At 53.6% G+C, this 14,161-nt stretch overlaps 1 protein-coding gene across 1 annotated transcript; it reads left to right on the top strand.

Annotated features, from left to right (window-relative positions):
- The first annotated feature begins 983 nt into the window (after positions 1–983).
- SF3B4 (splicing factor 3b subunit 4) lies at positions 984–13,186 on the top strand. Its single transcript, XM_038383380.2, has 6 exons — positions 984–1,140; positions 3,678–3,806; positions 5,117–5,659; positions 7,229–7,423; positions 11,590–11,763; positions 12,694–13,186. The coding sequence occupies exons 1-6, from the start codon at positions 1,107–1,109 to the stop codon at positions 12,873–12,875; spliced, it is 1,257 nt and encodes a 418-aa protein (XP_038239308.1). The 5' UTR covers positions 984–1,106; the 3' UTR covers positions 12,876–13,186.
- Positions 13,187–14,161: the final 975 nt, after the last annotated feature.

Genomic DNA, 14,161 nt, shown 5'->3' with positions numbered 1-14,161 from the left:
CCAGTAGGGCAGTGACTTGCCTAAGGTCACATAACAAGCTTGTGGGAGAACCAGGAATAGAACCCAGATTTTGTGAGTCCGTGTTCAGGGCTCTCTCTCTCACTTGGCTGTAAACTAGGAAGCAGCTTCGTTTAGGACGCCAGCGTGCTAGGACGCTGACCTGGGGGGCAGGAGAGCTGAGGCCTATTTGTACCTCTGCCAATGACTTTGCGCAAGATACTTCAGTTCCCCCATATGTAAGATAGGAATAATAAGAAGGTCACTATGCAAAGCACTAATGGGAAACCGTTACCTCCCAAATAGCACTAAGATCTTTCCCCTACCAGGCTGGACACCCTGGAGGACTAAGGACTCACTCCATAACGAAGGTGCAGAAAGGGCAGTGAGGGCCCCCGTTAGGCTCAGCAGGACAATAAAGCATCATGGAGTAGCAGACTCTGCCCACTGCTCGTCCCCGTAATATCAGAGCTGCTGGCAGCGATTGTGGGGGCCAGGGTGTCTTTCTCCCTGACCCCAGTCAGAGGGGGATGAAACCCCCTGTGGCTGGGTTTTTAATTTTTCTCTCGTCTCCCCGGTTGGGGAACAGGGGCCCTTAGAAGCCCAAACAACTGCCCCCCGCTACCACTGACCATAGGCCGAGCAACCTTGTGCCTCCAGGGGGAACAGGGACCCCCATCAAGCAGCTGCTCCTTGTCCCCTCTCCCCCAGCAATAGGGATGCCCTGCAGGGAGGGGGCATCCACTGCACTGGGTACAGGGGGCTGTGGATTTGCTAGGGGGAGCTTATGTCATGACCTGTCACCACAAAGGTGTGAGCTCAAAGGGGAACAAGCTCTGAACCCCTGGGGGCCAAGAGAAGGGATGCATTACACATAGGGGGAAATAGGGCCCAAGATAGTCACTTCCGCCCTTAGCCGCCATGGCCACGGGTGCGTCCACGTCGACTTCCGCCCTTAGCCGCCATGGCTCCCTCCATGCACGGCCACTTCCGGCCTCACCCAAGATGGCCGCTGCCTGCACCGCCCCGGTGGCCGGAAGTGAGGGGTGTGAAAGGGCGGAAGTCGGAGGCCGCCCGCTTGGCCGAGGGGAGGCGGGAGCGCGTTCGAGATGGCGGCGGGGCCCATCTCCGAGAGGAACCAGGGTAAATGGTGGCGGCTTCGACCCCCCTTGTCCCTGCTCACGAGCGGCTGGGACCTGATCCCCCTGTAGCCGGGGGGGGCGGGGCTGGGTCCTAGCTTGGGGGGGTCCCGAGCCTCCCCCCAAAAACCGGAGGGGCGGGGCTGGGTTCCAGCTTGGGGGGTCCTGAGCCTCCCCCTAAAAGCTGGGGGGGGTTGTGGCAGGGTCCTAGATTGGGGGGCTCGAGCCTCCCCCAAAGTTGGGGAGGGTTGTGGCAGGGTCCCAGCTTTGGGGTCCTGAGCCTCCCACCAAAAGCTGGGGGGGTTGTGGCAGGGTCCCAGCTTGTGGGTCCTGAGCCTTCCCCCAGAAGCTGGGTCCCAGCTTGGGGGTCCTAAGCCTCCCCCCAAAAGCTGGGGGGGTTGTGGCAGGGTCCTAGATTGGGGGGCCCAAGCCTCCCCCAAAAGTTGGGGGAGGTTGTGGCAGGATCCCAGCTTGGGAGTCCTGAGCCTCCCTCCAAAAGCTGGCGGGGGGGTTGTGGCAGGGTCCTAGATTGGGGGGCCCAAGCCTCCCCCAAAAGTTGGGGGGGGTTGTGGCAGGGTCCTAGATTGGGGGGCCCGAGCCTCCCCCCAGAAGCTGGCGGGGGGGTTGTGGCAGGGTCCCAGCTTTGGGGTCTTGAACCTCCCCCCAAAAGCTGGGTCCCAGCTTTGGGGTCCTGAGCCTCCCCCCAAAAGCTGGCGGGGGGGTTCTGGCAGGGTCCTAGATTGGGGGGCCCAAGCCTCCCCCAAAAGTTGGGGGGGTTGTGGCAGTGTCCTAGATTGGGGGGCCCGAGCCTCCCCCCAAAAGTTGGGGGAGGTTGTGGCAGGATCCCAGCTTGGGGGTCCTGAGCCTCCCCCCAAAAGCTGGCGGGGGGTTGTGGCAGGGTCCTAGATTGGGGGGCCTGAGCCGCCCCCAAAAGTTGGGGGGGTTGTGGCAGGGTCCTAGATTGGGGGCCCGAGCCTCCCCCAAAAGCTGGGGGGGTTGTGGCAGGGTCCTAGATTGGGGGTCCCGAGCCTCCCCCAAAATCTGGGGGGTTGTGGCAGGATCCCAGCTTGGGGGTCCTGAGCCTCCCCCCAAAAGCTGGCGGGGGGGTTGTGGCAGGGTCCTAGATTGGGGGGCCTGAGCCGCCCCCAAAAGTTGGGGGGGTTGTGGCAGGGTCCTAGATTGGGGGGCCCGAGCCGCCCCCAAAAGCTGGGGGGGGTTGTGGCAGGGTCCTAGATTGGGGGTCCTGAGCCTCCCCCAAAAGCTGGGGGGTTGTGGCAGGATCCCAGCTTGGGGGTCCTGAGCCTCCCCCCAAAAGCTGGGGGGGTTGTGGCAGGGTTCTAGATTGGTGGGCCCGAGCCTCCCCCAAAAGCTGAGGGGGTTGTGGCAGGGTCCTAGATTGGGGGGCCCGAGCCTTCCCCCAAAAGCTGGAGCGGGGGGGCTAGATTCAGTCTCCCTGCTGTGCATCTGATTTCAATCAATTCATTTTGGGGCGTTTGGCGGGAGCTGTGGGACCCATAAAGGGAAGGCTCTCAGGGTCAGGGTGCAGGACTGGCACTCAGGACTCCTGGGTTCTATTCCTGGCTCTGTTACTGGCGCACACTGCAGTCCTGGGCAAATCGTTTCCCCTCTTTCTGCCTCAGGTTCCTCCATACCATAGGCGTCATAACCGCGCTTCTCTATCGGGGGCTCGTGAGGGTTAATCTAAGAAGAGGTGTGCAGTGCCTTTGTGCTGCCGCAGGGCTTTCCACCCGAGGCCTCATATCGCCAGGGACTGCTCTGGTGTTTGGTATAGACAGCGGCTGACTTGGTTGGAAATGCCATAAAATAACAGATTTCCTAGTTCAAAATAGGAACCAGCATTCAGCGGGGTAACTGATGTTCATGCTTCAGGGCTTGGGCTGCGGACGGCAGTGGTCAGCCAGGGTTTCTACACCAGTTTGATTGAAGTATCAACTTTGTGTTGCCTTGGCAGTGAGTGGGGGATAATTGACAGCGACATCATCAGATATGGTGTGAGGGTGACACGATACAAACGTGTGGTTTAAGGGGAGTCACTTCCTTGTAGTACAAGGGGAGGCAGCGCGGCCTGGTGGCTAGAGCACTGGACTGGCCCTCGGAACACCTGCGGTTCTATTCTTGGCTCTGTTGGTTGACCTTGGGCTTGCCTTCTCAGTGCCTCAGTTTCCCCATATGTATAATGTAAAGCACTGTGAGAGCTACTGAAGGAAAGTGCTAGGTAAGAGTTAAGGATTATCACCTCTTTGGAGCATGTCTTCACTTTAAACAATGTTCTTAATCATTTAACATTGGTTTATTAGATGTCAATATACTTACTCCAGAGACGTGGGTTTCATTAAGGGTCCAATCTTGAGCTGTTTAAGTCGAGGAATGTTTTGCTTTTGACTTCATGGACTCAAGCTTAAACCCATGGGGATCCAGAGCTGATCTGTCTGTGGGAGAGTTCTTAATTCATCTGAAATGTTCAAGAGATTGCTCTTCAGATCGACGTAACCAATCACTATCTCCTCTCCCCCCCTCAAGATGCTACGGTTTATGTCGGTGGCCTGGATGAGAAGGTCAGCGAGCCGCTGTTATGGGAGCTCTTTCTGCAGGCAGGACCAGTGGTCAATACCCACATGCCCAAAGATCGAGTCACTGGTCAACATCAAGGTGAGATATTGACCAGTCCCTTCAAAGACACGTCTCTGCAAAATAACGTACCCACAGGGCACTCGTTCAGGCAGACATATGTACCCTCTGCCAGTATGGAAAGGGTTAAAAATCCCATTTCTAGTCATTTTACATGTCACTTGTAACAATAGTCAATGTAAAATGTTCAGACAGCACTGAGACAATTAGCTGTGTTGTGGCGGCGCGGAGGAGCCCCAGTTGCGGATCAGAACACCATGGTGCCAGGACTGTACAAACACTGGCCAGACAGGCCCTTCCCCATAGATTTTATAATCCAAGTAATTCTCCGGGTTTCAGTTTACTTTGTGTGTATGTTGCCATTTGTTCTAAGATGAAGTACCTACCACATCTCATTCTGTACATTGTCTCACTCCACTTGTTACTTTAAAGAGTAAAAACTTGTCTCTGCACCAAGATGCACCGTTACTTTTAAAACCAATTGAGACTTGGGCCTTGTCCACACTAGAAAGGGGCCAGGCCCGGGCAGCTATACTGGCAAACGTTCCCAATGGGGAGACAGTGTACACCAGTAAAAGAGTTCTTCTATAGCTTATACTGGTTCTCTGAATGGAATAAGCTGTAGCAACAAAAGGACTGACTTGTTGGTATAACTGCGTTTACACGCGGGCCTCTGTTGACACAGCTATGCCATTTAGGGGTGTGATTATTTCACACTCCTAACCAACATAGCAATGCTGGAAAATTTCTGAAGTGTAGATCAGATCTTAGTGAAACTGGTACAGATTCCTCTTTGGATACTCATAGCTGTTTAAATTTAGGTTAGCTTGCAGCTGTGAATTATAAGTGCAAGCTAAATTGATAAGCCAGGTTCAACTTGATGAGTGTGTCCACACACAAAGCTGCACCAGTTTAAATAAATCAGGTTTGAAATCGCACCTTTAGACTGGTCTAACTTTGTGTCTAGACCAGGCTTTAGAAGCAGAGTGGGAGAGAAATCAATAGCTGCAGATGAGGGAGGAAGACCGTTTGAAATGAGATGGAGTGGAGAAGGTGGAGACATAGAATGAGGTGTTTCTGGATGCTAGGTGGTGCAGTGAGAGTCCCCCTGTCTGTAGGGGGGCAGTTAGTCTCCTCAGTTGTTCCATCCAGTTGTGGATAAGCAAGGAGGAGAGAGATTATTTCAGGAGAGCTGCAGAGGAGAAGATTCTTGCATCAACAGTGGAGAAATGATGGAGGCCTGAGATCAAGCAGGGGGATGGTGTGGGTGGCATAGAGAGATTGTGGAGTGTATCTGGCTATAAAGGGCTCTGTTGGGGTATGTGTTGCAGGTTATGGGTTCGTGGAATTCCTCAGCGAGGAAGATGCTGACTACGCCATTAAAATCATGAACATGATCAAACTGTATGGGAAGCCGATCCGTGTGAACAAGGCCTCGGCCCACAACAAGAACCTGGATGTGGGCGCCAACATCTTCATTGGCAACCTGGACCCGGAGATCGACGAGAAACTGCTGTACGACACCTTCAGCGCCTTCGGAGTCATCCTGCAGACCCCCAAGATCATGCGGGACCCCGACACGGGGAACTCCAAGGGCTACGCCTTCATCAACTTCGCCAGCTTCGACGCCTCCGACGCCGCCATTGAGGCCATGAACGGACAGTACCTATGCAACCGTCCCATCACTGTCTCTTACGCCTTCAAGAAAGATTCCAAAGGCGAGCGGCACGGCTCTGCCGCGGAGCGGTTGCTGGCGGCCCAGAACCCCCTCTCTCAGGCAGACCGGCCCCATCAGCTGTTTGCAGACGCCCCTCCTCCTCCATCGGTGCCGACTCCTGTTGTCACATCCTTGGGGCCAGGCGTCAACCCTCCAGGTGAGCACATGCTGTGTGGTGCTTTTTGTGCTTGCGGGGAACTCTGGCTGCAGGTTTCCATAGGCTAGAGGGACCCTTCAGCTATGACATGGCTGCGGAGCATTGCTGGGGGTGCTGTGCTGCAGAGACTCACTAAGGAGCACTCTTCCCTGTAGTTCACGGGTGGGCAAACAGTGGCCCCTGGGCCACATCTGACCCTCCAGATGTTTTAATCTGGCTCTCGAGCTCCTGCCGGGGAGTGGGGTCCCAGGCTTGCCCCGCTCCATGCGGCTCCTGGAAGCAGCAGTATGTCCCCCCTCCGGCTTCTATGTGTAGGGGCAGCCAGGGGGCTCTGTACACTGCCCCTGCTCCAAGCGCTGCCCCCACATCTCCCATTGGCCAGGTATCGCGGCCAATGGGAGCTGTGGGGCGGCGCCTGTGGACAGGGCAGTGCGCAGAGCCACCCTGGTCGTGTCTCCACATAGGAGCCAGAGGGGGGACATGCCGCTGCTTCTGGGAGTTGCTTGAGGTAAGTGCTGCCCAGGTAAGTGCTGCTGTACCCCTGATTCCCTCCCGCACCCCAGCCCCATACCCCAGTCATGGTCCCCCTCCGGCCCTCCAAACCCCTTAGTCCCAGCCCAGAGTACCCGCTTGCACTCCCAACCCCTCATCCAGAGCCCGCATCCCCAGCCAGAGCCCTCACCTCCTCCCACACCCCAGCTCCCAGTTTTGTGAGCATTCATGGCCTGCCATACAGTTTCTATTTCCAGATATGGCCCTTGGGCTAAGAAGTTTGCCCACCCCTGCTCTAGTTGGTGCTTGAACCAGTGCCGTAGTGCATTGCTAGGGGGTGCTGGGCTGCCGAGAGCTGTGTGGTGACTCACTAGAGGGCGCTCTGATCTGGATCATGGCTGAAGCCTGGATTCAGAGCTGAACTGCGTGGCTGCAAACTCTGCTGCTCCATCGTGAACCCTGGTTCCTTAGTGTGCTTGCAAACTGCTTGCAGTTTTCCCCACCACGCTCAGGGGTAAAGTTGGCCATTAGTCCCCAGTGCAGTCAGCCATGTGTTCTGCTCTCAGACCTACCCAAGAGGTCTGCAGGTAGCTGGCGTGATCTCAGTCACCTAAAACCTGGGGAAGGGAGTTTGGACTCCCTGGTCCTGTTCCTGTCTGCCACTGACTGGCTGTGTGAGTTCAGGCAAGTTGCTTAATCTCTGTGCTGCACTTTTGTCTCTGTAAAGTGGGAATATGACCCTCAACTCAGGGCACTACGGGGTTATATTGAGACCGTTGGGTGAGATGCTCTGTAGAAGATTACTGGCTTTGTGTGCTGGCTGAAATCATTGAAGCCTTCGGGCCATCTGTGGCGCTCCTGGTTTGGCAGAGACCACATGGGCTCTAACGACGCAGGCGAGATGCTACGGGTGATGCAGGCTCTCCAGCAGCAGGCAGAGCTCGCTGGCACTTGCTCGCACTAGCAAGTGGACATGTGGCTGCTGCTGAGGCCAGTTCATCCTGACTCTTCTCTGTGGTTTGTTGATGCTGACCCAGGTGATCAAGTTTTTTCTCACTGACTCATCTTTCTTTTCAGGCATTCCACCCCCAGGATCGTTTCCCCCGCCAGTGCCGCCACCTGGAGCAATGCCCCCAGGAATGCCTCCTGCCATGCCACCTCCACCCATGCCACCAGGTGCAGGTGCCCCGGGTCCTCCTTCAGGGGGCACTCCCAGTGGAGGGCACCCTCCTCACCCACATCCTTTCCCACCTGGGGGGATGCATCATCCAGGTAGGTATCAGAGAGTCGGTGTGGCCTAGTGCACAGAGAACTGGACTGGACTTGGGAAACACGGGGGTTCTGTTCCTGGCCTGGTGGGTGATGTTGGGCAAGTCATGGCCCCTCTCTGTGCCTCAGTTTCCCTACCTGTTAAATTGACTGATCTCTGTAAAGTTCTTTGAAATTTACTGATTAAATACGAGGAAATAGCTGGGGATTTTCAGGCTTTCTCTTCGATCTGCTCTTCTGAATGCCTTGTTCTAGAGTGCGGACCAAACGGACGTCTAAACCAGGGTGAAGTGATTTAAACCAAGGTGATTTATCATGGATCATTATTTTTAAATCACTAGAGAGAGAGAGATTTAAATTATTGACTTAAATCAAGTTGAGGTTTTGTAAATTTAATTTGAAAATGTATGCAATTGCAACTTTACATTAAAATCTGTGGCCTGAATTATAAATGCTATTTTTTATGCCGTTCCTATTAAGGGTGAATCTTACAAAACACCCTCTCCCCAAACGTTGTTAATTAAGGCTCCAGTCCTGCAAGCGCTTAAGCAGGTGTGTACCTTTCCTCCCTGGAATAGTTTTAAAGTTCTGCACATGCTCAAGTGTTTGCAGGATTGGGGCTAAAATGGTATTTTTAGTTTTTTAAAAAAACCTGGAGTGGCATAAAATCTTTGTCACTTCAGAACAAAACTGCTTCGGTGTTCGGACTGAAAAGTGAGTGTGACTGTTTCTGCGCTGCAGAGTCTATGCTGGCATAGCCGCTAATGTAGACGGCAGCATACACCGACAGAAGTTTTTCTGGCGGGAGGTGGTGCTCCAACCCCTGCATGAGGTTAGTTAAGCCAACCAGACTCCTCTCCTAGGGACACAGCTGCATCTACACTAGGGCTGTGTCTGCATAGCTGTGCCACTAGGGGACGTGGCTTTTCCCCACTATGACCAACATAGCTATGGTGGTGTGAGATTTTTAAGGGTATGTCTGCACTAGAAAGGCTGCAGTGGCACAATTGCTTACTACAGTGGCGGATGGCGTTCTCCTGCCGCTGTAGTAAATCCACATCCCCGAGAGGCGGTAGCTTGGTTGGCAGAAGAATTCTTCTGTCTACCTAGCATTGTCTACACCGGCTTAGCTACGTCTCTCAGGGTGTGAATCCCTTCCATCACTTAGTGTCTACACTGCAGCAGCCCACCTGTAGCCTATCTAGTGTTGACATATCCAAAGTGACTGTAACTTTTTTTATTTGCCCATTCCAAAATATTCAGAAACAGCTTGACATTAGGCTCTGTAAGCCCGTATTTAAGCACCTATGGGTGAGAGTTTTGTAAAGCACCTACAAGATTTAGGAGCATAAGCCCCAGATGGGGGAGTGCAGCCTGGTCAAAGCCTTTCAGCTTTTTTCGATTTGGGGAAGTTCAGTGTATGGGAAGGTGGCAGGGATTGCAGACCCAGCGTGGGCTATTTGTTTGTCAATCTTGCATGAGAGTTTGTGGCATTCTTGCAATAAGGGCATGAATGAGGCTCTGGACTTGTCTTTTGCAGCATAGATGAGGACTGAAGTGGTGAAGCTTCTTAGTAGGCAAACAAATCTCCATGTGAAATCTGAAATTCTGGTAAAGGAACAAATACAGAACTTTCCTTTTACCAATATAAGACTATAAAATGGGAGGGAATCAAAGAACTAGCAACATGCAAGCTAAAAAAAAAAAAAAAAAATCTGATTTTTAAACAGAAATCTTTTTAAAATACATGAATTTTTTTAATCCACCCTGCTCTAAACCAGAGGTGGGCAAACTACGGCCCACAGACCACGTCTGGCCCACGGGACCGTCTTGCCCAGCCCCTGAGCTCCCGCCCCCCCCACCCGCTGACCCTCGCCCTGCAGCCTGAGCACACTGCGCCGCCACTCTTGCTGGGCAGCACAGCTGGCTCCAGGATGGTAAAGGGGCGTGGAGCGGGGGGTCCCGGGGCGGCAGTTGGGGGACAGGTAGCATGGGATGGTTGGATGGGTCGGGAGTTCTGTGGGGGGCAGTCAAGGGATGGGGAAAGGGGGTTGTATAGGCATGGGAGTCCCAGGGGGCCTGTCAGGGGTTGGGGCTGTGGATAGAGGTTGGGGGCAGACAGGGAGAAGGGGGGGGGTTGGTTAGGGGGTGGAGTCCCAGGGGACAGTTATGGGCGGGGGCGGTCAGTGGACAAGGAGCAGTGGGAGGGGGGTTGGAAGGGTCAGGGATTCTGAGGGGGGCGGGAAGTGGGAGGGGGAAGATAGGGGGCGGGGGCCAGGCTGTTTCGGGAGGCACAGCCTTCCCTACCTGGTCCTCCATATAATTTTGCAACCCTGATGTGGCCCTTGGGCCAAAAAGTTTGCCCACCCCCGCTCTAAACTGTGAACCCAGCTCTGTCTGTTAGGAAGTCATCTCTTCCCCTTATGTCTGATTAGGAGGCTTTGTATAATTGCAGATTTGGCTGTGTTAGTGACAGATGGCTGTGGTCTCCTATTACACACTGGTTTAAAGGGCTTTAAAGTAGACGGTTACATACAGCAGTGAAAGACCCATCATGTTCATGGTGCCTGGCCTGCGGAGGTGTGTTCAGGCACCTGGATTTCTGTTAAAAGGGAAAAGAGAAGAATCTGTGTGTTTTAAAAAGAATCTTTTTCCCCTCTTCCTTTCTCTTTACTCCAGTGCCTGGTGTCTGTCCCCACCTTTCCCCCTTTTAAGTTGTCAGTGGCTTAACTGGGTCATGCCACTACCGCTTGCTAAGTGAAAATTTCAAATCCATTGGCCGTGTGCTGGCTCTTCTTAAAAGTGAGCCTGGGAAATGCAGTTGGTAGCTGTTTCTCTCTTTTCTGTCTGTGCCAAGCTGAAGGCTGCGGATGGCACCTTAGATAACGTGCATTATTGACAACACCAAGTTTCTTGTTTGTGTCATGGCGTCCCCAGGCGATGCTCTGGAACTGCTCCCTACGAAGCCAGTCAGGACCCTGGGGAAGACTCCTCTCTGGGAGCAGACTGTCTGCAGGGCAAACAGCTCACATGGCTTCCACCTTCCTGGGTCTGACCTTGGAGCATTCAGCATCCTCTGACCCTCCGTGTGCTTCTCACAGCGAGTCCACCCAGGCAGGGTCCTGGGGAAGTCAGAGGGCCTTGCCCCCCAACTGCACAGTCAGACGTGACTCTCAGCCAGCCAGTAAAACAGAGGTTTATTAGATGACAGGAACATGGTCTAAAACAGAGCTTGTAGGTACAGAGAACAGGACCTGTCAGCCGGGTCCATTTTGGGGGGCAGTGAGCCAAACAACCACATCTGCACTTCATGCCTCGTCCCCAGCCAGCCCAAACTGACTCACCCTCTGCAGCCCCTCCTCCTCTTGGCTTTGTCCCTTTCCTGGGCCAGGAGGGCACCTGATTCCTTTGTTCTCCAGCCCTTTAACTCTCACCTTGCAGTGGGGAAGGGCCCAGGCCATCAGTTGCCAGGAGACATAGTGTTGGCCATTTATGTACACTGGCCCTGTGCTCTACAACAATTACACCCCCTCATCCCACCACTTAGAGCCTTATGAAATGCCTAGGGGAAACTCAGGCATCCCTACAGTATTCAGAGGAAACATTAAGAACGGTTCCACTTCGTCACAGGTTGGCTGAAGGGCTCTTTAAATTAGCAGAGAAAGGCAGACGGGGAACCAATGGCTGGCAGCTAGAGCCTGATGCGTTCAGATTGGAAATAAGATGTTACCAGGGAGTTAAACTGCTGGAGCAAACTCCCAAGGGAAGTGGTGGATTTTCCATCTGTCAAAGTCTCTAAATCCAGAGTGGAGGCCTCTCTGGAGATATTTTAGCCAAACACAAGGCTCTGGGTTCACTACAGGGCTAGCTGTGAAATTCTCTGGCCTGGGCTCTGCAGAAGATCAATCTAGGTGATCTAATGGGCCTTTCTGGCCTTGAATTCTCTGGTACAATCCTCCTACCTGCTGGAATTCGAGTTGCTCTCGTGGCCAGTAAAAATGCTATTGGGACCAGTCACATCCCCCAAGCCCTGGTTGCCTTGAAGTCGCTGGGATCCTGGAGTCCTGTCCAGCAGCTCATGTGGTCAGTGGGCTCAGCAGAACTTAGTTTTTAATCAGCTGCTTTGAATGTCTGAGGGGATCTAAAGAATGTCTTGTGCTTTTCCCTAGGGATGCCGCCCATGCAGGTGCATCACGGACCACCCGGGATGGGACAGCATCATCATCCAGGGCCACCGGGGTCAGGAGGCCAGCCCCCGCCCCGCCCACCCCATGGCATGCCCCACCCCGGACCACCCCCGATGGGCATGCCGCCCAGAGGGCCCCATTTCGGGTCACCCATGGGTAAGTGGGAACCTGCAAGATGGGGTGTTTATATGCCAGAGTGAGAGTGGGCACCATCAGGAGTGAAGGGCCTAATACCAGCCCAGGCCTGTGGCATCCATTTGCTAGTTCAGATGGGAGGTGGGAAGAGGAAGACCGAGGCCTGACATGGTGGCTGGTTACGTCACAGTCTTGGAGGTCAGCCCTATGCTCGGAGCGAGATCTCTGGCTGGGAGCTGTTGAGAAGGGGGAACCGCGAGCAGTTTCTTCTGCCTCGTGATGCTGCGTGGCTCTGTGGGTGGATCAGGGGCCTGGGAGTGAGGACTCCTGAGTTCAATTCCTGGCTCTGCCGCTGCCTCGCTGTGTGACCTTGTTTGCGTCCCATGTCATCTGCCTGCCTTTCCCAGCTGTCGAGGGGGATGTTCCCTTTGAGATCCTTGGCTGAAAGGTGCCTGAGGCGGGTGACTAAGGGCTTCCCCGCCTGTTTCCCAGCTAGGAAGGGATTGAGTGATAAAGTGCCTCTTCTCCGATCCTGCTGGCGGAGCAGAAGGGTGGGGGCTCATGTCCCTTCTGCCTCGAGCCCTGCTGCAGGGAATCAGGCCGGGAGGCAGGGCCTCAGGTAACTGGCATCCTGGTACAGCAGTTACTTTGCCCAGAGCTGCGTCATTTCAGTGACCAGTTCGCTTTGCTGAGACCAGACTCCTGCTTGAGGTGTGGGGAGGGCCCCGCGGACGAGAGACTCCTGTAGGGCTGTGCCCAGCTCGACATTCCTCCAGGGCCCCAGGCCAAGAGTTCCAGCTCTGAACAGCCTCTTGGCTTCGAAATCAATTTGTGGCTTGTGGTGCCTGAAAAATTTTGTGCAATAGACTCATGCAGCTGGGCCCTGGATTGGAGCTGCCACCTTTACTTCCTTCAGCTAGGGTTTAATGTCGCTACGCTCTGTCCTTGCAGGTCACCCGGGCCCCATGCCCCACCATGGCATGCGTGGGCCGCCTCCATTGATGCCTCCCCATGGTTACAGTGGCCCCCCCCGCCCGCCGCCCTATGGCTACCAGCGGGTCCCTCTGCCACCTCGTCCTGCCCAGAGGCCCCCCGTGCCACCTCGTGGGCCTTTGAGGGGACCCCTACCATAAACGCAGGCGCATCAGGACCTGGCCAGCAGAAGAACCTTCCTGCTGCGAATTCTTCTCTCTCCTACCTTGGATTTTTGTTTCTTTTTGGACTAACGTGCCTGAGAACAGGAAGCGTGATCGGAGCCGTCAGTGTCTCGTTGCCCCTGTGAAAACCCTGCTATTCCCTTTAACAGTGTTACTTTTAGTTTTCCTCTCCCTGCTCTTGTCTCCATCATTTCGAGAAGATAACTTGATTTTAATGAAATTTTTTTCTATGTGAACTGACTGAGGTTGGCCGTTTTCAAATAAACACCTTGGGCGTTGCCCTCTGAGACTGGTATGATTTTTATCTTTGCATTCCACAGCCTGCCAGCCCCTGCACCACATCTCGAGGAGTCCATAGGGTCTGGTGTTTTTTGGATCCCGGCAGCGTGTATCATTGGATCCTTATGCACGTTTGTTTACATGCTAGAATCATGTTTCTGCATCGTTGTTCCTTCGGGGGGCTGTTGATAGTGAAGGTAAAGGGCTGGCAGCACTGGCATAATGCAGCCATGCCTGCAGGCATCCTCTGTGCTTCTTGGCCAAGATGTCTCAAAGCTATGCCAGTATTAGGCTACCACGTACAGCTCTACGAACATACCTCCTAACCAGCCAGCCCACTGCCTCTTCCTTAAGAACATAAGAACGGCCACGCTGGCTGACAACAATGGTCTATCTAACCCAGTATCCTGTCTTTGGACAGTGGCTAGTGCCAGATGCTTCAGAGGGAGTGAACAGAACAGGGCAATTTATCGACTGATCCATCCCCTGTCCTCCAGTCCCAGCCTCTGGCAGTTGGAGGTTTAGGGACACCCAGAGCGTGGGGTTGCATTTCTTCTCACTTAAATGAGTCCAGCTTGGTTAAGCGAAGGCAAAGAAGGAGAGGAATTATTTAGGGTGATAGAAAGGGTGGTAACAAGAGCTGGTTGGGAACTGGAATTTCCATTCCATGAGGAGTTCTGACATTTTGAAACAAAAAATCATTCCAATTGGGAACGAAAAGCCAAAATTTCTCATGAAATGAAAATTTCAAGAAATTTTGATTCGGTCCCATCAAATGTCTTGCTAGGGTGGAAATGTTGTTTTCTTACTTTTATATTAAAATATTTCAGTATAATGTTAAATGAGACAGATCTAGATAAAGTTAATACAGTAGAAAACTCTAACCAAAATTAATCGAAACACTGTCCAAAAAAACCCACTCAGTTTTTCCCATCAAAAAACTTTGTTGAAATCAGTATGTTCTCCTGAAACATTGGAAAAAC

This window comes from Dermochelys coriacea, chromosome 24 (genome assembly GCF_009764565.3).
Source record: "Dermochelys coriacea isolate rDerCor1 chromosome 24, rDerCor1.pri.v4, whole genome shotgun sequence".
Taxonomy (NCBI): Eukaryota; Metazoa; Chordata; order Testudines; family Dermochelyidae; genus Dermochelys; species Dermochelys coriacea.
This window is presented reverse-complemented; position numbering and strand designations above follow the sequence as displayed.